Here is a 24,492-nt window from a genome sequence, read left to right as displayed (position 1 = left end):
AAAAAAAATCAAAGTTTTCTTAGGTCAGCTTCAAGAAAGACAAAATCAAAAGTTGAGTATAAAATAAAAATGGGCTGGCAGAATAGAAAAAAAATGGTCAGGGCTAAAAGATAAACATGCAATGTATTTTGGTATTATTGGCTGTGTATAATGTACACATATTCACAAAGAAAAAGCCTTATTAACACAATTTCAAGTAGTTGGCACATTAGCCTGCAACATTAAAATTGGCAAGAATCTCAGCTGGAAAGGATGTAGGAGCTGCAGCTTGAATTTGCAGTAAAGATAATGTTCTGATCCTCTGTTAGGAATCTGGCTGTGATGCAAAGCTCTGATGCAACACAGGCTCATTCAGCTGGTTCAAATTTCTTTAAACAATTTTGATACCTTAACTTGATAGTATCATGCTTTAGGGCAGTGCTTATTGCCTGTCCACCCTGTTCTGTGCCAGGTCAGATACTGATCATCCACCGTAGGGCATGAACTCTACATTGGGCTCAATCCAGCACTAACAATCAGGATAACAAAAATATATCTATTCCACAGAAACAGGAGTCCTGAACTTCTTCTCACTGTACCCTCTGACTTGTAGAGGATATTGCTTCCCAAGCAATTCCCATGGCCTTCTTGTTATTCTCTGGCACTTCACGAACCTGCTCTGATAATGTCAAAATAATTTAGAGACTCTTCTTGCATCTAGTTACTGACAAATTTACTACCTTTTAAAGGACTAATGAAGATGAAGAGGTGGAAATTTCATTAGTTGATTCAATTATCTTTCTTATAAATGCTGTAATATTAAACCTTCATTTGCCTTTGTATTTTAATTAATTGTATTATTTATAACTGAGAAGCACTGCAACTTTTTTCCCAGTCTTGCCTAGTCTGCTGAAAATAGAATTTTGTAACCCTGAAAAAGAAGGCTGTTTACTTGTGTTGCTGTTCTATTTTCTCATGGCTATAAATCACTATGTTAGTAACACTTAATTTTAACTCAGCGTCAAAAACATCAGCTTATTGCAAACCTCAAATTAGCTGAACATACTTAAAGAGATAATTGATTTTCTCTAGTTTTTTTTTCTCACTGTGTATTAAGACAAAGCTCCAACTGTCCTACTGCTAAGTCTAAATTTGTGTTGTATGGGGAAGTATACATTGTGTTTCCTGTTTGTCAGAAATGGTGGTATAATTGAACTTGATAATGTTGGTCCTGCAGGTCAATATTAATTCTGTTTGTAAAATTGAGATGTATACTGACCAAGTGTCTTTCTTATTGCTGGAGATGAGGCTCCTTTTGTATCATCTTTTGAATAAGAGCCTGTGAACTTACTCTCCATGCAATTTTTTTTTTTTTTCTGGAGAAAAGTCAGAAGACTTGCAAGTTCTCTTTGGCCTGGTTGTTCTAATTCACCTAAATCTTTGGATTAACTTGTCCCTTACTGTTGAAAAAAAATATTTGCATATATATAAATTTAGTACACAGCTACTACTTTCACTGAACCTTTTTCCCCCCTGGAGAGGCTATATCTTAGCTACAAATTTGTGCATTTGTAAGCGTTCAGACTTTATTTGTTCCCTACTGGCTTTCAGGAAATTTTTTGTATGAGCTGATCATTGACAGACCACGATATATCAACAAAAGCACACTTGGTGTTAAGAATCAGAGCCATGTTCTGTAGCTGTATGTGACATTAAAGGAGTTATGCTAACAAATGCAATCCTTGCTGTTTAAATCTCAGTTACAACATTGCTGCTGGGTTTGTATGTCCAGAGGAGAGTACAAGGAATACAGTCAGTCTCCAGAGCTACAGGGTCATGTTGTTTTGCTGGTACCAAACTGCTGGTCCATCAATGTGGCTTACATGGGCATGTGGAACAGAAGCTCCTGTCATGTTCTGGTGAAGCATCTACACAATTGTGTCTTCCCTCTCAGCTCCCCAGGGAATTTCTTGAAGCGTGCTGGAGTTTTCTGTCAGCCTTGGAGGCCATGAAGGCTGGTAACTCAAGTACAGATTCAAAGGGAAAAAAAAATGGATTTTTCCTTAAGATTAAGGCTTAATTTTCTGCCCAGAAGTTTGAGGGGTTTATCTTTCATCCCCTAGATGGGAATATTTCAACCCCAGCTTTCAATTAGCCATTGAATTTGAATGGTAGGTATTCAACCATGGTAGGTATTCAAGATCTTTAATAAGCACTTTGACAAAGATGCAGGTATTCACCCCTTTGAAGGCTGTGATGTTTAGCCAGCATTGATCTCCACCCCGTAATTAATGAGGAGCTCAACAAAAAAAGTAATGAAAGTTGTAGATGCCAAACATTATTTTTTTCTTTTTATTTATCAGCCACTGGAGATGGAATGAAGAAATATAATTTAGTTGAGTAACCATTGCATAGTCTATCTTAGCTCTTGCAGAAATTGATTTCCCAACTGATCCAAAAGCAAGTGATTTCTTGGATACACAAATCTGCCATCCCTCTTAGCTGAATGATTAAGCCATGCACTGGCTCAGGGTTAAATTTCATCAGAACCAGAGCTTGCTTGTCCTCTCTCTGAAATCATTTGGGGTTTCTTGTGTTGTGATTTGTTTGTTTGGGTGGGGAGCGAGAAAGGAAAGGGGTTTTTATTCATGTTTCACAACAAGCTCAAAGGAAATGATTGTATGATCTTTTGTAACTACGCAATTTGTAAATGCAGGAAAGCCAGGAAGGTGCATCATAGCAGCACCCTCAGCAAATCAGCATCACAAGAGTTTTCTCAGGTTCTGCTTCACTTTTAATAATGGATCAGACACCAAATACATCAGGACATGTTTCCTGCTTTTGTGAGGGATTAATGATGCTTGAAATTTTAAATGCCAAGAATCTGGGAGGACCATGAGAGTCATTCGATTTTTGTATGGCAGCGAACAGCTTACCATTGAGGACAATGTTTTATTGTAAACTGATTTAAGTTCTCAATAGTACAACTGCGTGCACTGGTTACTGCAGTATAGAAGATATTCTGGGTTCAGATTTGATTGTGAACTACTTTCCTTTCTGGAAGTCTCTTTGTTTCTGACTAACATAACTTAACATTTTTAATTTTGACAGCTTTCATTTCAGCCATAGCAATACTCCACCCTTTCACTCCTTAGCAGGTGAATACTAGGAGGAAAATAATTCCAATTTCTGAAATAATATTGCTTATTTTTTTCTGTTAGGATACAGTGATTTAAAAAAAATCCTGACATAACAAGGTACTGTTTATTGCAAGACTTTATTGCCAAAAAGATCAGAAAACATAGTGTAGTAATAGACTGACAGAAAAAAAATTGAGTTCTGAGCTAAATGGCCGTTATTTAATTATCCTTTTTGCACTTAGACACCTCATTGAATAGGAAGTAGCTGCATTTTTTGCCAACTGGTACAGAGAGTGAGGAAGGAACCTATGTATGAGTACAGAGATATTAGATTAGCACTGAACACTACAAAAGAGAAAAATGTTGATATTGTTGCCCAGGTGTTCATGAAAATTGCCAGTGTAGCACATGGATCCATGGTTAGTTACCATGTGCATTGAACCAGAGACATTTGCACTTGCCTTAATAGGAGCAGCATGCACACATTACTGCATCTGCAGTTTTCTGCGTGTAGCAATGTCTCTGTGAGATGGAGAATTAAGGATAATTCTCCCTGTGCATCTCCTTGAGGTTTTTCTTCAGCTGCTTTGTTACCTTTCCATGTTCATGCTATGTTAAAATACCAACACTTGACTAGAGAGACAGCACAGGACAAAGAGACACTGAGTTGTCAAGGCCCTCTGCTCAAAGCAAGCCATCCCAAAGGGTGGGGAGTGCAGTGCTCCCAGGGAAGGGTTCATGCTGTGCTCCTCTGCTTATCTGGAGGAAAGGAAGATGGAAGTGAGCAGCTTTTCAAGGGATCTCTTTAGACCAGCACTTTATAAAAAAGTCAGAAATCAGAATTTTGTCACTCACTCCAAGGAATTCTTGCCTCTTTACACTCAAATAAAGTAGATTTGAGCATGTACTTTGTACTAAAATAAAGTGGTTAAGGATGATCTAAGCACAGTGCACTGTGTTTGGAAGGTTTGCTCTTTGCTAGTAGGACCCTGCATTTGCCTCTGTTGTATTTCAGACTCTTCTTTGCTCATCTCTCCAACCTACTGAGGTCCTTTAAAGGGCTGTAAATTACTCTGGGGTCTCAACCAGTCCTTCCAGAAAGAAGTATCAAATCAGCACCTGCTGGTTTGGTTTTTTCTTTATCCCAGTCTGTTTGTATAATATGGAATCATCTCTCTTTCCTGTCAGAAAGTTCTACAGTCTCCTGCTGGTTCTCTGTGCCTTGTGGAGACTGCAGGTGGCCCTTCTGATTCACCAGGTCTGTACTGCTGACCCACCCTCTCGCACAAGGCTAGGAGGTGATTCATTGCTCCATTTAGTGGCACATAAAAATGATGGTTACTAAAACTCTAATCACTCTTTTACAGTTTGGGAGGCTGGTTACAACATCATCCATTTTAAGTTATTAGGATAAATCTTTCTTAAATGCTTTTTGTACCATACTGCATCTTTCTCAGCTTTGTACTCTAATGCAAGAAACACCACTGATAGGCACTAACTGAGAGTGGCCAGAGACTATCTCAAACCATTTTGAAGGACTCAGCTGAAGGGGTTGATGGCCAAAAGTGCTAGTACAGTCATGCTAAGTATGGCTGATCCTACCCTTAACAGGGCACAGATTACTTTATATTTTGATGCCTTTTTTCAGACTTCCTTTTCCTTCTGAAAAAAATACAAAAGATCAGATGTTGATTTGAAGATTAGGGCCATGAGGTAAAAGAAAGTATTCACTAGGCCACTGCTTACTGCAAAGCCTTACTTTTAGGCTTTTAGACACCCCCTGGGCAGACAAGAGGACTGAAATACTGACAGTCTGTCATCATTTCATCCAGCTTTTTTATTTCAGGACAAGGAGTAATAAAGCCTTTTTTTTTTTTTTTTTTTTAATCTCAATGAATTGGCTGTCATTCCTAAAGGCTAACTGACTATAATGCTGAGGAGCTAACAGTGAGGACCTTGATGGGGCTCAGACAAGGCTACTCAGTACACAGGCCAGGACAAATAGTTTTCTCGGTCTGAGAAATTAAAGAACATTTGTTATGTGATTTGAATGCAGAGAAGGCCATGATCTTCCCTTTTGGCACATGCACAGGTTATCTCTTAGAGCAGTCTGGAAGGATCCTCTGTGACTTTGAAATATTCTGCTGATGACAACATAGACAAGAATTAGACAGAAGAGGGATTTCATAAATAGGCCAAGAGCACCAATCCTAGTTATGTTATGTGAAACAATATGTGAAATTTTCATCAAATAGATAAAAAGAGCTGCAGAAGGATACTGGAATTGAATTTCTTACATGTGTTAGCACTAGACAAGTTTGGTAAATTTTTATTAACACCACCAACACTTCTCTGAACCTGTTAAGATTAGCATAGATTAATACCAGAATGCATCTGAGTGTAACCAACTCTTCTATAGAAACTTGTTTGGGAACATGTCCTTCCATTGGCCTCATTTATCCATTTATTGATAAAATCAGTATCTTGCTATCATTCAGATGGCAATTCCCTGCTGGTTTGGACGTGATGTAACTTGCCCTATGCGTCAGTGTAGTTCCAGTGGATGTGCAGGGCAAAAGGGATTCTGGCTGGGATTGTTGGTGCTGCTGATGGCAAGCAGGGCCCAGCTGTTTCTGCCAGCGATGTTGTCATGGTTCCCAATCTGGTTGGTGACAAAGCCTGAGAGACAAATGTATCTGGAGTGGCTTCTGCTCTCTCTCAACCACTTCACAGCTGAAAAGTATGGCATGGGACTGAGACAGGTCCTGGCTTCTCTTTTTCTGTCAGAATCCTATTTTACTTCTTTCTGCTATTCACTGATGTCTTTCTGTAGCACTTTCAATCTCTTTTCCTACAACCCAAAGAAATTTCTTGGTCGAGGGAGCTGAACATTGAGATCATAAACCCAAGCCTATTCATTCAGGAGTCCTGCAGCTGAGAAGTTGTTCTTTGATTCTTCCCTAGAGAATCCAAAGATCTGCTCCCATACCCTTTTAATTCAAATCTTTATAACTCACTTGCCTGCCTCCACTCACTGCTGTTTGGGTGTCCTTTCAGTTACCTGCTTGTCAAGCTATAGCACTAAAGAGCTGCTTACTGCAGCAATATAATAATAGAACTCTTTTTTGGAGGGAAGTATTTTTTTCATTTAATCCTCTAACATAAGAAAAAAATGCATCTGTACCACTACCCAGTTTCCAGGCAGGCAATTTTTCTGCAAGTTTTGTAAATAAGGGACTTTTTTTGGTGTAGCATAAGCAATTGTACCAAGGTTTACACCTGCAGTGTCTGGCTTGTGGAAGAAGAATCCAAATGCTGATTCATAATTTATATGTAAGAAACTTGGCATTGCTCTAAGGAATAACAGCCAAACCACCCAGTCTGATGAATAATTAATTTCCTGCAATTGGCTGGTTTGCTGAGCCCTACCAGGTACACTGAAAACTTTTGTAAAGCAGTTCAGCTGGCCTGCACAGAACTTTGTTAAACTGAACATACAGAGCAATTTGTAAATGGAATGAACTGAACCTAACAAGAGAAAATGTGATATACAACAGCAAAAAGCAAGCTGGGTACTGCAAGAGAAGTAATTGGAAAGGGAAAGAGTACAATGCCTGCACAGCTCTTGCTAGATATAAGAACACAGGAACAAGTAAAATTTACTGTTAGGTATCTGAGTTAGAGGATCTGCAATGGGAAAATCAAAAGCTATGGAAAAGATAACCAAAGTTAACTAAGGTTAAGTTAACTTCGCTGAAAACTTGTTACCAAAAACATGCTTTACATTAAAGAACAGAAAGAGGACTGCAGATGATCTTTTTCTATTCTTTTCTTTTGGTCATAGCAAAGAACTAAGAGCTCAGAACTGGCACACAGGTGAGATACAGCAGGCAGTGTGTGTGTTCAGGAGATGGCATGATCCACTCAGATTTAACAGCTGCACTTGACCATAGCTCGTGACCTCTAGTTTGTGATAATTTCTCTCCAGTACTGGAGAGAAGGGATAGGCAAAGTTCATCTCCTGACTATAACTCTATAATGCTAAAAGAGCCACATTTTACTCAAAATGATAAAAAAATGCTTTTCATTGTCACCCTTTGTGCAGGGACTATTTGTACATAAAAATATTTCATATAATGGCCCTGGTGTTTCTGCATCCCTAGAGTGAAGGGTTAGAGTGAAGCAAGCAGTGACAATAGAAAAACCTACTGTGGAGTACATTAATTAGAAATAGGGATTTATCTGCTTTTCAGTGATAAACCTTAGCTGAACAATGAAAACACCAAAGTGGCACAGGAAAATTAGGATTTATTGGTGGTGATGCTTTAAGAAAAATGCTGTAGGTTAAAAAGAAGCAATTGGATCTGTTATACACCATGAAAAAACTTCAACCCACTGATTTTTGGAAAAGTGGTGATTTGGAGAAGCAGAGACTTCCTGCGTCAAGTTAACTTCAGATCCTGCATGGTCTGACTGTGTGGTTATCAGCTAAGGAGAAGGGCATTTGGCAGTGTCAGGAAGGTCTGTGCTTTGTGTTCCCCAGCCTGCACCTGGAAGCAGAGACCATTTGTTAAGGACTTGAACCTTTTGGGCAAGGCCCAGAAGGAGCATTGGCTGCCTGACTGCTACACCCACAGAGGAACTTCAGCCACTGGAATACTGAGCACTGAGTTTAGCAACTCTTGGGCCCCTGGGGGAATCCACATCCATCTTGGGGAGCCCAGGCTCCTGGCATGATATGCTGCTCCTTCCATTTCTGCACTGAAATCTCTATTCTAGCAAGGGGCACAGAACGCAGCTGTTTATTTGTTCAATTGTTTTAATACAAATTATTTAAATATATTTTATATTAGTGGCATGGTGGGTTTGACTGTATGTTCTGTAAGTTTTATAACAGTGGGGTTCTTATTTCTGAAAAAATCCCAGCAAAGCTGAATATGAGAAAAAACGCTTATAGCAGTAATAAGCCTCCCACTTCAAGAATAGTCTTTTCTCCTCTTTTGAAGTACTATTGTAGGATGAACTTATTGTCAGTGTACTAGGAACAACAAAGAAAACAAAGGAAAGGAGCATGTCTGGTCTATTTTCCCCCTTTAATATTATAGAAAGCTCATAATGAATTTCAGATCAGAATCCCTGTTCAGTTAGAAAGAGAGGGGAAGGCCACTAGATGGTGGTAAAAACCCAAGCCTTTGCTATGAGATTTGTGGCAAGAGAAGTCCAGGGGGGCAAAGAAGGGGAGGAGGAGCCACAGTTTGAGTACTGAAGTCATTATTGCTTGGAGTCTATAAAAAGGCAGTTGCACAGTAAGTAATTTAAACGTGGTCAGCTTTGACTCTATGGATTTACTAATTCCTTTCCCTCTATTTTTTTTTCATCTTTTGCCACCAAGGAGTCTGCAGTCCCAGATGCCAGGGGGGCTGAAACTTTGGCTCTCTGGAGGAAACGTTGCAGACAAGGAAAAGCAGCCGAAGGAGCAGCTCTGGTAAATAGGTACAGTAAATTCTTGATTGCAAATATAAAGTGGCTTTTTGAAACTGAAAATTGTTTAGCATGATATGCTTTGAATTTGTATTTGCAACAAGTCACTGACAATCAGCTTTAAATGTTCCCTTTATTGAAAATGTGATGACTTACAGCTTTCCCTAAATATTGTCATTACCAGAAAACCATTGAATAAAATATTCTGGATTTGGAAGAGAAAACTTCTTTTACAATAGAAATCTACTCACACCAATTCTGTAACCTTAGTGTGTCCTGAAATGTATGGATTTGCCTTGGTTAGGTGGTTAATACCGTGCTTTTAAATGAGCATGTTAACACTGCACAGATAAGCTGTTTATAATATGAATTAAATGTACAAAGGTCAGGAAAGCATTTAAACCTTTTACTGAAAATGTTAAATCCTTTATTGTGTCAATAATAGAAGCTTCTCTATATTGTATTCAAGTGAGGGGTTTCTGCTGGACGTAATGTCACATCCTCCTGCATTTCTGGGGTCTGAGAGCTGGGACTGGGAAAACTGTTTTTTGTTTGCTTTTCAGCAGAATTTCTAGGACATTCTGGGGCAGTACTCCAGGGAACCAGATAGAATAAACAAAACTATGAATGAACAGTGCAGGAATCTTTTAATCAGTTTGTGATTTTAACTTCCCAGTAAGGATAGGTAGAAAATCTCTGAGCCAAAGTTTAATTTAGAATCAGTGAAGGAATGTGGTGTGGAAGAGGTGGGACATGTACAAGCCAAATTAAATAGAAATGGCTGGTATTTATGTTGTCAACTTCTGCCTGTAATCGTCATGCTATGTTTTTTTTAGGCAGGATCTTCTGCCTTTTGGAAAATGCATTTACCACACTCCTTGGCAAGCCCTTCAGAAGGAACAGAATGTGTTAGCTCCCAGAGATGAACACATCCTCTCAATTCAATGTTTCTGAACTAAACCTGAGTGCCTTCAGTAGCAACTTTACTGTGCCTACTGCGAAGAGCAAGTCATCGCCATGTGAGCAAGTGGTCATCTCAGCTGAGGTGTTCCTAACTCTGGGCATTGTAAGCCTCCTTGAAAACATACTAGTTATATGTGCAATAGTTAAGAACAAGAACTTGCACTCACCCATGTATTTTTTTGTTTGCAGTTTAGCAGTGGCTGACATGCTGGTTAGTGTGTCTAATGCTTGGGAGACCATAACCATATACTTAATAAACAATAGACACATCATCATGGAAGATGCCTTTGTCCGTCATATAGACAATGTCTTTGATTCCATGATCTGCATATCTGTGGTGGCTTCCATGTGCAGTTTGCTGGCTATAGCAGTAGACAGATATATCACTATCTTCTATGCCCTGCGTTATCACAACATCATGACAGTGAAAAGGTCGGGGCTCATCATTGCATGCATCTGGACCTTTTGCACGGGCTGTGGCATTATCTTCATTCTTTACTATGAATCAACTTACGTGGTCATTTGTCTCATCACTATGTTTTTTACCATGTTGTTCCTCATGGTCTCACTGTACATCCATATGTTCCTCCTGGCTCGTACTCATGTGAAGAAAATCGCAGCTTTGCCTGGGTACAACTCTGTCCGTCAAAGAACCAGCATGAAAGGAGCCATCACTCTGACTATGCTTCTTGGCATCTTCATTGTTTGCTGGGCTCCATTCTTCCTTCATCTCATCCTGATGATCTCCTGCCCTCAAAACCTCTACTGTGTTTGCTTCATGTCTCACTTCAATATGTACCTCATCCTCATTATGTGCAACTCGGTGATCGACCCCTTGATCTACGCCTTTCGTAGCCAGGAAATGAGGAAGACCTTCAAAGAGATAATTTGTTGCTATAGCCTGAGAATGCTCTGTGGCTTATCAAACAAATATTAAGATAACAAAACCAAACCAGGGAAGAGACTGGAAAGGCAACATCTTCCTGCATCCTGTAATTCTGGTAAAATGCCTATGGAACATTTTCTCCATTCAGCTGTCATGATTCCCACAGCAATCAGAAACCCTTTTTAAACATGTGATTTTACATTTCTTTCCCTCCACACACCTCTCTCATGCTGGTGGTTGGAGCTACTCAGTGCATCTGTATTATCGGGATAAAGGATATTTTGAATCTCATTTACTCTATTGAAGATTGGAATTTATAAGAGGATTATAGAGGGAAAACCTTATTTTTACTTCTGCTAAATGCAATGAATGAGTTCTCCCATGTGAATGAACCCACCAACCTCTCAATGTGTGTTTCTTTTGGTGTTATTTGTCTCTCTCTATAAAAAAATAATAAAAATTTATCTCTCTAGAGAAAAACAAGCATGACTTATTTTGATGCCCACAACTAAGGTGGAAGATTTTTGCTATTTCCTTCTGAAGATATAAAATAAGAGAGGTAGTTCTAATTATGAAGCTCCATATACCTTGGTCAGCAGTTATGATCAATATACATGCACATGTCAGCAGTCTTGTATTCCAGTCATGACTGTTACTGTCATAAAATCTATATTGTGTAAGATGCCAATGTTTCCATGAGATTTTCCAGGTTGGATACAGCACTTTGTCATATATGACTATATTTGTTCAAATCACTGTGAAGCAAGATGTACCACAGGTGGAATTTAAGACTGAATATGAAGACTGGGCTGATTTTAGTTTGTCTGTTTTTTTGTTTTTTTTTTTTTTTTTTTAATTTGCCAAGGGGAGGGAAGCAAAGGGAACACACAGCCTGTAGATATTCGTGTAATATTTTGTGGAGATGGAAAGATTGAGTGAGTGGCTGCCTTTCTATACACATTAGAAAACCCTTTTGGATGTGAAGAGCTGTTGTTACTGTAGATTTCATCTTTCACATTGGGAGACACAAAACAAGTTTGATAATCAAAAGGCATGGCAGGCAATGGCAAAAAAAAGGATTTAGAAACATCAGGTACATGTAGCTATAACAGAGTCCTGACTTTTGCTCCCCAAACAAACAGTTTTCCTCTTAGTTGAGAGGATTCTAAGCTGAAACCCTCATGTCTTTTGTGTGAGTAGCCTGCATATAGTCATGCTTTCATAAACCTGCTGTTCTGCAACAGCTGTGTAAGGTGCAAAATACTGGGCTTACAAAAGAGGGAGAAATTTTGGTATTTCTTGATGAGCATGAATGGTGCATATCTTGTGCTGTGATTTAAGTTATGGAAAGATTCCAAGTTGTGTTAAACTACTGACTAGATAGCTGAATATATCTTGAAAAAATGAACTCTTCCTTCTGAAATCTGGAAGAATAATGCTTGTTATACTTGGTTTATACATGCTGTAAGACTCTTGTTTATCAGTAGACAGTTTATGATTTATTCCATGTGTGTTAGATTATATTTTCAAGGTGAAATTCCTGATTGGGTTTTAGGAAATTAATTTGCCATAAGGACGGTCAAATGTGTGAACAGGTGCTCAATGGTTGTGCAAAATCCATCTTAGAGATATTTAGAACTTGACATGGCCCTGAAAAATCTGCATTAAATTGAAAGCTGACTAACTTTGAAGTTGGCCCTGCTTTGAACCACTAGGAGCAGATTACCTCCACAGGTGCCTTCCAACCCAAATTATTCAGTGATTCTATGACACAGTTTGCACATTATGATAAAATTATATTTTCCCCCTTCTAATTTTATCTCTTGTATAAGAAAAATTGGAAAGTATTCCCCTCCACACACTTAGAGCCTACTTTATGTCTTCATTTGCTTAGGAGGTTTCTGACAGGAGAAGTAAGGTGCACCTTTAGCACCAGAGTTATACAATTTGTCTGCTTAAAATTTACTATTCCTCCAGCTCACATATATCTCCCTCTGACATCAGTGGGAATGTTATTCTCAGTGGAGATCCCTTATTATGCTGACTGGTATACTGATTATCAGTGCACTAGGGGATAGAGTCTTCCTTCAGCTATATCTGAAAATGGGATTTCAGAGAATGCTGGAGGTCAGTAGTGAGAATCTTGCCTTGTTTCAGCCCATCTCTTAATCCTATCCATAAATAGCCTCTAAATGTTGGCTCTTGCAACTATGAATATAAATGACAAAAGGAAACCATTCCACTGCATAGTGAAAGGCACCAGCTGATGTAAATAAATCATTAAAACATTACTGGATATTGCAAATAAGACAGTTTTGTACATAACTGTAAATCAACTAAGGGGAAACCAAAACTGTAATAGCTTTAGGTATTTTCTTGAATTGTATATTACTCTTTTTTGTTTTGTTTGAAGTCTGTTTGATGTTTAAATACAGACATACGAAGAAACTATTAAACTGGATTGCTGGAAACTCCCACATTTCTGGTTATTCATTGTAATGTTTCTGCTACATTATTCACAGAGGGAATATTGCATTACAGACTTTCACGTCTTATTTAAACAGGTGCCTTCTTAAGAAATATTCTGAATGAGAGTTACAGACTCATACAGTGTATTTACATTCATACATATGTTCCCCGGGGTGTCAACACCACCTCTTCTTTATAGGCTTTAAAGGTGGGGAGCTGAAACAACTTAAAAGTGAAATGAAAGTATTTTTAAAGCAGGCTAGAGCATTTCCTGCAAAACAGGTTGTTTACACTCTAGTAATGAATATAAAATACATATATCTGGGAGACCATGACAAGCTTTAACATGTTTCTTTCTCCAGTTCAGCTGCAGAATAAAAGGAACATTTAGCATACTGTCACTTCTGTCAGAGCCTGGAAAACACAAAGTGTTGTGATAGACTGGGACGAGCCAGCATTGTGTAAGCAGGAAATTTGCTGTCACAGGACAGCCATGGAAAATTAATTGCTAGACTGTCATTGCACCATGTCCCTGCAGTTAATGACACTTCTCTTGCTTATCCAGCCAGACATTTATGGTTTAGTTTTAGTCACTGCAAAAAGAAAGCTCAAATCACACTATTTCTGCCCCAAAGTGCCAAAGCTAATTTTTATTGCCCCCTGTTGCTTTGATGACAGAACACTTCATTGCTTCTAACTCATGTGTCACGATTTAAAAGTTCTTAATAAGTAAGTATTCTGATCTCCCTCCTGTCGCAGGTGGGATCTACTTCTATAAAGTCACCTGCATTTAAAGCAGATTAGTATCAGGGGGAATATTAAAAGAAAAAATCTGAATCCTTTCTCCATGCCAAGGCCACGATAAGGTTCTAGGAAGTACTAGTTTCCCAAAAAGCCTTAGTGTCTCCTGTAACACAAAATGGTTATAATTGGATGGAGCAACAAAATTGCTTCTTTGGGGAAGAAGTTGGTCCTGGGCTTCAGGATCCTGCTCCCCAAATGGGCACAAATCTGTCACAAAAAGCTCTAATTCCTGAGTACCAGTGTCACTGAGTCTGGGCTGGGAGGGATTGTTTTCAAATCTAGAATCTACACGTCTGCACCCTTTGTGCAACCAGTGTCCAGCAGTCCACTAACATAGCGTGGAACCCTTTTGAGAGTGGGTTGCACATTCATTCCCACCTCTTAGGCTTATCCCCTCAGAAAACCTTCTCAGAATGTCTCTCTGGAGACTGGAGTTGCATTTTTTGTGGATCAAATAAGTGCAAAATAAGTGCAGAAAGTACAGGAATTTCCTGCACATGCAAACTTTAGGAAGGCAGGAAAGGTTTAGAATCTTTGGGAAAACAACTCAACCCCCTCACACAGTCTGCTCTCTGAAATATTCAAGGACTCTGTTTTACTCCAAAGTCTTGTTGTGGATCCCCCTGCCTATTTTTCAGTAACTGCTTCCTCTGTTGCTCATCAGCTTCTCGCACAGAAGACCAATTCATGGTCACCACTGCTGCATTCTCAGGAATTGCAGAGCACGGTCCCAGTCTTCAGCTGTGTTGGTTTTCAAGTACAGTGCCCTTCCTGTTAGGCAGGTGAGGAACATTTGGGAACATGGATGTGGAAATGGGGATCCTCACGTTGGGGGACAGAAAGTCATGCAGCCTGTGGTGGAGCTGCCTGCATAAGACTCTCTGCTAGTTTATCTCCAGGTGAGATGTTCTCCCTCCTTTTCTAATCTTAGCCTGTGTTACAACCTGAGCTGTGGGTACCTTGGATCCTCCTGTTCTTCATACACGACAGAGGAGTCTGAAGTGTATGTGTACACTTACGTACATGTCTACACCAGTTTTTTACTCCCAATTATAAAATACAAGCACAGATGACATCAACAGATGAAATGTATGTGAGAATGTATAGTTCCTTTTCCTCCAACCTTTCTGCTTTTTGTTATTTGTTTTCCAATGTGCAGTGTGTTTTTCATGTATTTTCTCCCCCTGTGAACAAATTAGCAACAGTCAAAATCTGAAGTGGAAGAAAAAACCTCAAGTACTTTTTGCATCCTGAGGTTTTGAAAATTATAGTAGATTAGTGTGACAGAACAGAGTTCTCCTCACACCAGTTAAACCAAAGATCTAGTAAATTTGTAAAATTCTTATGGTTTAAGCATTATTCCCACAACAGTTTCTTTTTGAGCAGCTTGCCTAAAAAAGATCTAGGAATGCATGACTAGCTGTGCTGAGCAAGGAGTGAAGGGTTTTCATCAAAACAAAGGGCAGCTCTTTAGGGACATTATGTAAAGTCTGGGCTTGTGTCTAGCAATCCTCTGGAATGCCAGCAGAGCTCCCAGGAAGCTGTGGTTTAGGGACTTCTTGGACAGGAGGTTATATTTACAGATTTGTGACGAATAGCTCTAAATGATCTATTTAATGGGTCTTACACAAATTTACCTAATCACTCTTGGATCTTTATTTTAATCTGCAACATCTTGTTTCACAAGTTAGATATGTTGAGTGGAAAAATGATTTTTTTCCTCTTATAAAACATCTACTTGTAAGTTTTCTTCAATGCCCTGCAGTCCTTATGTTGCAAAGAAAAGAAGTAATTACTGCCCATTCATTTCCCTTGTGACATTCATTATCCTACTCCCCTATACTCTTCTATAAATTTTATCTCTGCCAGCTTAGAACCCTGGCCCATTTAATCTCTACTGGTATCTTCATACCTTGTTATTATGTTGTTTTCCTAGACCTATTATATTGTTTTTGGCTCAGAGGGGACTAGATAAGCAAATGATAATCCAGATCTAGATGGAAACTACATTTCCACAGTGCCAGATGCTGCTGCCTCTTTTGTTGTCTATGCAGTATGTAACAATACACTTTCATTTAGTACAACACGCTCTATAATTTGGAAAATTTCAAGATCTCTAAAATGCTCATGGGAACAAATGCTCTCTGTTCTCTAAATAAGCTTTCATTTTTGATGGCAAGGACATGCAAAACTTATGTAAAAACCGCATTGCTTAGGGATGTTTCTGGACCAAGTACATGCCTTGGCCGTGTCCTGTCTCTGTAGCAGAACTCATCTGCTGGACACAGCCTTCATTTCCCTACCTCTGATGGGATGGAAGCCTGGCCACAGAGACTGGAAGGGCCTTGTGTCGCAGCCATTCTCTGCCTGGCTGAGGATCAGGGATCTCAAGTTCAGACACACATTTCTCCTGGAAGCTCATAATTTCCTTGAGAAGGGTGGTAAGCATGTAATTTGCACAGCTACCTCCAGATGGTGATTTATCACTCCCTTCCTTTTAATTAGTCTGGTTTTACACCTGATTAAAGCACTATGAGAAATTGAATAATCAGCTTTGTATGCTGGCTCCAGATGATTGGCAAAGGCATCACATGAACTTTTTTGATGCTCTGTTGCATAAACGCCTTAATTAACAGTGACAAAACAAAAACCCACAACAGAATGGGATTAATTTTTCTCTTTAGTTTGCCAGTTTTTTAACAGGACACAATTGGTTTTGGCAGGCAATAAGTAAAGTTGCCCATGAATTAGCTTTTTTATTGTTATTTTTCAAGGAAATGTTGTGCCTACTTCACCTACCTTGAAAATATCACCATAGTAGTAACTATCATCCTTGTATAATACCTTTTCTTTGCTCTGAACTTCTTTCTGAAAAGCTTTGCATGGTTTTTGAGTCAGAATGAAAGTCCCTTAAATTCTACATCCCCATAGTTCATAGTGCTGGGATAGCCTTACATAGACCTTACTATTATTTCTGCTTCAGAGGTTCCTTGTGTTTTTTAAAGTCAGGGGAAACTGTCCAGGATATTCTTCCATTCAAAGAATAGTAGGAAAGATTCCTCTTCTGCCACCATCATATTTTCTCAAAAATTCTCTTTGCCCAGGATTCTTCTCCTGGAAAGCCTTAGAGAAGAATGAAAACAATAATTATCTGATTGCTTCTCCTGTGTTTTGCTGCTTTGGAATGTGGTTGGAGATTGTTTATCCAACAGGTGGTTGTTTGATTGGTTTCATGTGAATTGTTTTCACTTAATGACCAATCACCGTCCAGCTGTGTCAGGACTCTGGAAGCAGTCACGAGTTTTTCATATCATTCTTTGTAACCGTCTGTATCCTTTCTCTATTCTTTAGTATAGTTTAAGTATAGCATTTCTTTAATATAATATAAGTACATAAAACAATAAATTAGCCTTCTAAGAACATGGAGTCAGATTCACCAATTCCTCTTATGTCCTGGGAACCCAGAAAATACCACACTCTGCTTTAACCTTGTTATAAATATATAGCAATATCACGATTAGTAGTGCCAACATTGACCTAAGCTCAGAGATGTCGCTTTGATTTTTTAAGATTTTCTAAACCTTCTGATGTTTACACTCTTGTAGCAAACTTTCTCACACACTTTCTGTAAATAACTTGTTTTGCATTCTTTTATAGAGGAAGAGAAATTTGATAGACTGTTGGTTTGTCCAGTGTCATTGGAGAGGCGGCACTTTCACCCTCCAATCCACTGTCACTTTTAAAAAAGTCTAAGTGTTAGAGTCAGAAAATAAACTTCCCTTTTCTTCACCTTAAGAGCAGCGGTGTGTGCGCTCGTGTTATTTCACATCCTATAGTGACACAGAGATACTTCACCGAAACTAAAAGCAGCTCTTTCACAAAAGCTTTTCCTAGAGAACATAAAGAGCCCTGGCTATAAAAAGGAGATGACATTCCTGCTGTCTGCTCACATAGTGGTAGATAAGTGGTGGAGCTTGGGCAAGCAAGAATTTCAAGTCTGTGTTAAGTTCATACCTGACTCTTAACAAAAGATGAAGATAAATAGCTGTGCCCTACTGTGAGGACTAGGCTGCGTTAAAAAGCATCCCGGTACACATATTTGTGCCAAATTTAGTTTTAGAGGAGTAGAGTCAGTGAGTTGCTGGAAACTTGGCTGAAAGTCTGTGTGCAAGACCCTTACCAGGTGTGACTGAATCCCATTCCACTGAAGTGTCTTGTAAGACACCTTCTCCCCACAGAGCCATATAGTAGGAATTCAGGATATGGAACCTCTCAAGCTCCTCCTCCTTCAGAAGGGAAAACAACAAGATTTTAAGCATTAGTGGAAAATCAGTGTGTCCAAGAAGAAATTTATTTCTTATGTTCCTCAGACCAAGAACCCATCTTGGTGGGTCCCCAAGATCCAGTGCTGTGGCTGGGGGTCTCTGCAAAGTCATGTCATATGGAAACTGCTTAAGTCACTTGGAAAAGGTAAGTTAAGCCTTCAGCTTCTCTTGGTCTAAAGTGCTCTGCTTGGTACTTGGTATAGTTTGGAAAGCAGTTGCTTCAATAGTCCTCCTTTGAAATGGCAAAGAAAAGAGGTGAATCACTTGAATTTCAATTCAAGTTCCAATGAGAATTCATGTCCCTGCATAAAGCACATAAAAAATGAAGAGATAGGAGGTAAATCCTGAATGAAATCCAAGTTTTTACTCTCACAGTAAAACTGCTAAATATTCAGGTTTTCACACTGAAAAGGGACATTGGTGTGGCCACCTCTGAATCTGGAGGTGGATTTTTGAAGGAAAGCCCTGTGAAGAAAAAGATGGTATTTGTTGTGTAGTCTGATGGTTTAGTGACACTCTGGAAAGTTGAATGGTCCCATTGATGAAATAAGAGGAGAAACATGTACTTTATTAATTTTGACTGAAGTAATTTTTAAGATGGTGTCTGTAGTCTGTGGGTTCTTGGTGTTCCTGCTGTCCAAAGCAGAGGTGCTCAGCTTCCAGAAAACTGGAAGGTGCAAGAATTTTAAGTATAAGTGACAGGCGAATTTACGCTCCCAGCTCCTCATGCAGCTCCTTGGTTTTTCCTGTGCTCCAGTCAGGTGCAATTAATAACTGAAGTTAGCCGTGGCATTTCAAGAAATACACTCTTATTTAGAGTGGGGAATATTGAAAATATGTCCAGCTTAATTGGATGGAAATGGAAAAGAGGAAAGCCACCCTAGAGCTACCTCCAGTGAGACAGATCTGGCATGCATACAAGCGGGGGATCAAAGGCCTCTTGCACAATGTAATGAGTAAATAGATGACAAACACAACATTATCTCTGGTGGACCTTTAGAGGGGAAGGCAGGCAATATGAGAAACACTGTGTATTTTAGATGACCTTTTGTTGAAAATGTCAGTTAGAAGACTGCACTGAATTTTTAAAGAGGGTAATAAATAACTGGGCTGAATAATGAAAGGTTTAATTCTCAGGGAAGAACCAAAGTGAGGATGCAGGGAGGCTGGACACCTGGCACTACACATACTTTAAAACTTAGCTGAGTTAATAACAGCCAGTGTAGTGCCAGCATTTTTGGTGCTGGGTAAAAACAAAAGCATCTGATGACAATGATTAGGGCTAACAATAATGAAGGAAATCTGTGGTGTATTAGCAGAGTTGATAAAGAAGGTTCCCTGTGGAGGCTGCTACCAGACCTCGTCCTAAGACCACTGCCTGCAGCAGTGCCCCTCATCTACACTCCAGCCCTGGATGGGGATGTCCATGTGGCCCTGGAAGTCATGCATTTTGGAAGAGATATACTAAGACTTCTCCATAAATAAACAGGAAGGTATTTAAAGATCTTCAATTTGATTTTTGTTGTGTTTTGTTTTGCAGTTCATTTTTCAATGATATTTTTGATCTTTCCTCTAGATTGGGTAAAACAAGTTCTGATCCGAGCTAATTAGGCAGATACTTAGAATACTGTAGCATCTCCCTTCTGAGAGTCTCGAAGTATTTTTCAAACACTAATGAATGAAGTCTCAAACAATGGCTGCAAGATTGCTTGCAGAAGCATAGCATTGTCCCAAGGGTGCAGGCATGAAGGTAAAGATGAGGTATTTTTGAAAGTAGAGCTCTAAAATACTGATTTCATATCTTTGTGGTTAAGTAACACTTCACTTTTTTCTTCTTCTACTTTCCCAGTTATGGCTGGTTGTCTGTGAATGATATCTTTGCAACATGCCTGAAATGTCCTTGCAATGTGAAAAACTCTGAAGCAGCAGCTATGATCACTGCTGTTTGAATAAACAAATAAATACACTGCTAAAACATAGGTTAAGGACAGAGAGTAGGACACTGTGACATTCAGAAGGTGAAAGTGTCTGGAGGCTTTTTTGAACTGAGAGCATTTTGCACACAAGTAATCCCTCTTACTAATGCATCCTTAGTCCTCTGAAATGCTTGTGCTGAGTAGGATTGTCCTTTGAAACTAAGAAATTCCACCCTAGTTTCTTTATTAATTACTTTAAACAGTCACAGCTGATAGGATTTCAAGGCTTAAGGGTATCATATTCATTGCTACTCTTAGCAATTGTCTCAGCTGTTAGGTCAGGCTTTATTAGACTGCTGCTCCTTTTTCTAATAAGCCAGGCCATAGGGGAAGGACACCTTAAAAGTTGTACTTGAGGGGTTCCTGCACTTTCCTGTGGAGGTTTTAATTTAAATTTACTTTCAACATAATATCTGCTTTCATTTAAAATACATTTCAGGCAGGGAAACTTTGTAAGGCAGAGACAGGATAGCACACAGCAAAGAACATCTATCCCAAAGTGACCAACATAGTTCAACTTGACAAACTACTGATTCTTAAACTTAGTAATTCTTACCAGATACTGCAATTTGAACATTTACATCTGTCTTCTTTTGGTTTTGGCCTGCAGTGTGGGGCTGAGTAGTTCCAGAAGGAGGCATGCTCAGACTGTATTTCAAGAACTTTAAAAGGACGATGGTAGTCTTGAAACATTATCTATAGTGCAAATGCCTTGGCAAAACCACAAACAAGGCAAAGACAGACACTTGTGTCAAATTCTCCCTGCTGTTCCCTGGGAGAATTCGAAAATTCTCAGTAAAAAAGTCCAGTTAGAATATGAAATGCTGTTTCTTACCTTTGAAATGGAAAAACAGATGGAAATTAGACAGAGATTTGTTAATGACATCGACAGTTTTAAGCTAATATTTTGCTACAACCTGAGTTATTTACAAAATCAATGAAAGTGATATTCTGCAGAAATCATTCTTCTTCTGTAAGGTAGGATTCACTTAAAAATCTTTTCTACTTCTTTCCTAAGGCATATTTGACTCCTAATTTGTTGGGGGCATTAGGGGCTGTTGCTGCTTAGCTTTCTGTGACCTTCTACCAGCGTTCCTCTGCTTGTGCTGCAGATGAAGCAGCTGGAATCCCAGATTCACAGAATGCTCTGCATTGGAAGGGACCCACAAGGATCATCGAGTGCAGCTCTTAAGTAAGTGGGGGTTGAACCCACAACCTTGGTGTTATTAGCACCATGCTCTAAAGAACTCAACTAATCTCAAGGTAATTTTTTTTCCAGTTTTACTCATTCACCAATTTACTGATCCAGACTAGTAATTTTATGGGTTAACTGAAAACCTGTTACTTAAGTAACCATGGACTTTGACAGCAGCTCATAATAAGCACTTCTTGTACCTCCTGAAGCATTGCTCTGCACTGCAGGAACAGACTAGATTTTAAATGGATTCATCCTATGGGAAAGAGACAATCAGTGGTGAATAAAAACAAGCAAAGGTTTTTGAAATACCTGATTTTCTAAGGCTGCTCTCTTTGATTACTTACCTTTTGCATAAGCACTTGATTGAAAATCCCCTTAGTGTATCTGCAATTAGATGGTTTGAAGGCTTTTTTTTCAGTTTTCAGGTTTTCCTTTGAAAAGATCTGTAGCTGACTGGCACCCACTGTTCATTAGCTTTAGGGTAGCATTCTTCATAGTTCAAGCAAATTCAAGCAGAAAAAAAAATGAGAACAGGCTGTTCTTCCCAACTGCAAACTGTATTTCTGAAATCTGCAGGACTGCATACTTGATGACTTTGGGGCAGGGAAACCACACCAGAGATCCTACTACCCAATATCCCAGCAGAACAAGGGAAAATATGGCACATGGACTGACTTGAGGGTCCCAGGTGATTTAGCCACCTATAATTTGGTGTTGTCTTTGGGTGTAACAGCTGTGTGCTGACAGTGCCAGCAATGTTATGCTTCCCACAGCCTTGGAACCAGCTTGCCTAGAGCTTCTTTAAAGATCTCTGCATTGTGGCCCAAAGCAAGAGGTAGATAGACCCTGAGTGAATTGCTCAGCTGGATCATTGTGTTCATGTTCTGTACTTGACAAATTCAAGTGCCTAAAGATCTGACATGACTCATCACAGAATTTGTTTTTGCAAAAGGTCATTAATCTCTGTCCTGTCTCCATACAGTGTGCGTACTTCATATTGGAGCAAGAATAAAGCAAGAAAACACCTGTAAAAGACTAGGTAGGCACTATCAATGAAGTAATTTTTTTCCACAGACATTTGAAAATGTAACTTTTCATGTCTGGTGCCATTATTGCATTAAAATAAAAAATTGAGAGACTGTGAAAAGAGCCTGCTGAAGCTACATTGTTAATAGTGAGGAATTAATTCACCAATCACCTCGGTGCAGAAATCACACGATGAGATTTTTATGGTCTTTATTATTAAAGTCAAACTGGTGGATTGTTTTAATCCATTCTGGTCTTAAAATTTTAAAATAAGTTTTATGAAAATTTAGTAGATATTCAGGTCTCTTTCCCAACAAAGAATGGGAACAGTGATAACTCCGTTCTTCTTAAGGGGTAAATAAAGACGGTCCAAAGGAAATCTTCCTACATTTATAAAGGTGAAGGTTCATGATGAAAGCTTTCATGAGTTCAGGTTAAGACCAGAGAATGAAATTTAATACTAAGATTGAGTCAGAAATCACATTTGTACAAGTGACCAGCCTGAACTGTGAAGCATCATTGCATAAAATTCTGCTTGAACTAAGAAACAGTGATGGAATAAATTAATTTATTTAAAACCCCCCACCAAAACAGAAAAAAGAATTTAGTTCATGGAATAATATATGCTAAAATTAATTTATCCAGATCTAGCAGTGACATGACCCAATTTATTAATAATTTAGTTTCCTGTAATTGTTTAACTTTATTTGAATCAAGCATGATTGGCCTTATTTAATCTTATTTTGCATTGACTGTTGTCACTGCCCCTTTAATCATCCATAGCTTTGGCTATTTGTGTATTTTGTTTCTAAAATTTTTAATATAGGTAGCAAGGAATTACAAAAGTTGGAGGAGGTAAAATGCAAGGGAATAGTAAAAATCACCTTAAATTCATATCTGCTAATGTTCCTGTTTAAATTCCCACAAGTGAAGGGAGGAGCTTTCATTTCAAACAACAGTTCAACTATGAGGATGAACACCAGTTTAAATCAAATTGTAAAAAATATATGAAAGAATATTTCCTGAATGAGGTGCAAGAATTCCTTAGGAATAAATTTAGAAATAAGCATTTGATTATGGGTTCTAGAGCAGTTCCAGAGTTTACAAGTGTATGTTTAAAATTTAACTTGGTTTGAGCACAAATTCCTGTTTAAATCTTACATGTGTGATGTCTGGATATCATTTTAGTAGCCCCATAATCTAGTGGCTTAAAAATTATTTTCAAACAGAAGCCTTTATTGCTACTGCTTGCACATTGCAAATTTCTGTTAATTTACATTTTCTTCTTCTTCACTGGATCCACTTAAAATTTGTTTGAGGTCCACAGAAAATGCGTTTGGGATCTCCCAATCCAGACAGTTTTGCCAGATGCTCTGTCTGCAGACCAGGGATTGCAGGCCATTACAAGTTACCAGCTCCTTGACTTTTTGTGGCTTTGGCATAGGGAGGAGCAGTGAGGGGTGATGTTGTACAAAGATTTGAGTGAGATTTAATTAAGAAGTTGATTGGAAAATGTGTAAATAAGCATCATGAGTCCTTATGCAGCAGGCTGGGTATTTAGAAGGAAGACACACATTTCAGATGTTCTCTGATGGTACATTTTTGTTTTCTTCTACACAAGAGGAAAGACAAGGAGAATTTTAAAGGACAAGATGAACTGCCAGTTATATGAATGGTATTATGCTGATCTTCATTTTTCATACACAATTATATAATCTATGATAACCTATAATTAAGAGACAAAATAAAAGGCAGTCTGAAGCAGTCAAGCTGGAGAAGGATTGTCCTTCTCGGACGTCCCAGCCAGCTATCCAGCACCGCTAGCAGCAGTGGGGAACTATCCTGATCTCCGTGGTTCGGGACAGCACCTAAGGCAAACGCTCTGTGCTATGACAGCAGCGTGACCTTGTGGTACAACGTGGCTTGGCTTATGGCTACAGTCAGCAGAAATAAGAGAGCGCTCTCCAGCTGTGGTGAATCCAGGTTCATTGGGTCCCAGGGCAACCGAAACGAGGGAGGGAAACAGGGGAGGAGTCAGTCCATGGATGAATAGGGTTTCAGAGGGGAGTGGGATACAAAAGATTGACTTAGGGAATACCCCAATGGGGATAACTTGAGGGTAGGGCCCTGGCCCCTGAGCCAATCACTTGACGCTCTAGCTGGAAGTTTCTAGAGAGTTCTAGAGAGAAGGGTGGGAGTGCCGAGTGACGGACAGGGCACTGGGGAGGGATTTGAGAAAGGGTAC

At 39.1% G+C, this 24,492-nt stretch overlaps 1 protein-coding gene across 3 annotated transcripts; it reads left to right on the top strand.

The window, feature by feature from the left end:
- The first annotated feature begins 8,352 nt into the window (after positions 1-8,352).
- On the top strand, positions 8,353-12,926 carry MC5R (melanocortin 5 receptor). 3 transcript variants are annotated; one of them, XM_077183870.1, is made up of 2 exons: positions 8,353-8,604; positions 9,437-12,926. In XM_077183870.1, the coding sequence occupies exon 2, from the start codon at positions 9,523-9,525 to the stop codon at positions 10,498-10,500; it is 978 nt and encodes a 325-aa protein (XP_077039985.1). In that variant the 5' UTR covers positions 8,353-8,604; positions 9,437-9,522; the 3' UTR covers positions 10,501-12,926. The 3 variants fall into 3 exon arrangements, with proteins under 3 accessions (XP_077039985.1, XP_054493492.2, XP_054493499.1); XM_054637517.2 differs by having other exon boundaries at positions 8,353-8,612; XM_054637524.2 differs by lacking the exon at positions 8,353-8,604 and having other exon boundaries at positions 9,528-9,666; positions 9,753-12,926.
- Positions 12,927-24,492: the final 11,566 nt, after the last annotated feature.

This window comes from Agelaius phoeniceus, chromosome 1, assembly GCF_051311805.1.
Source record: "Agelaius phoeniceus isolate bAgePho1 chromosome 1, bAgePho1.hap1, whole genome shotgun sequence".
Lineage (NCBI taxonomy): Eukaryota > Metazoa > Chordata > Aves > Passeriformes > Icteridae > Agelaius > Agelaius phoeniceus.
The sequence above is the reverse complement of the archived record's forward strand: the minus strand, read 5'-3'. Positions and strand labels throughout refer to the sequence as shown.

Coding starts and splice junctions, on each gene's coding strand:
- MC5R (XM_077183870.1), top strand. CDS start 9,523: ATGAACACATCCTCTCAATTCAATGTTTCTGAACTAAACCTGAGTGCC.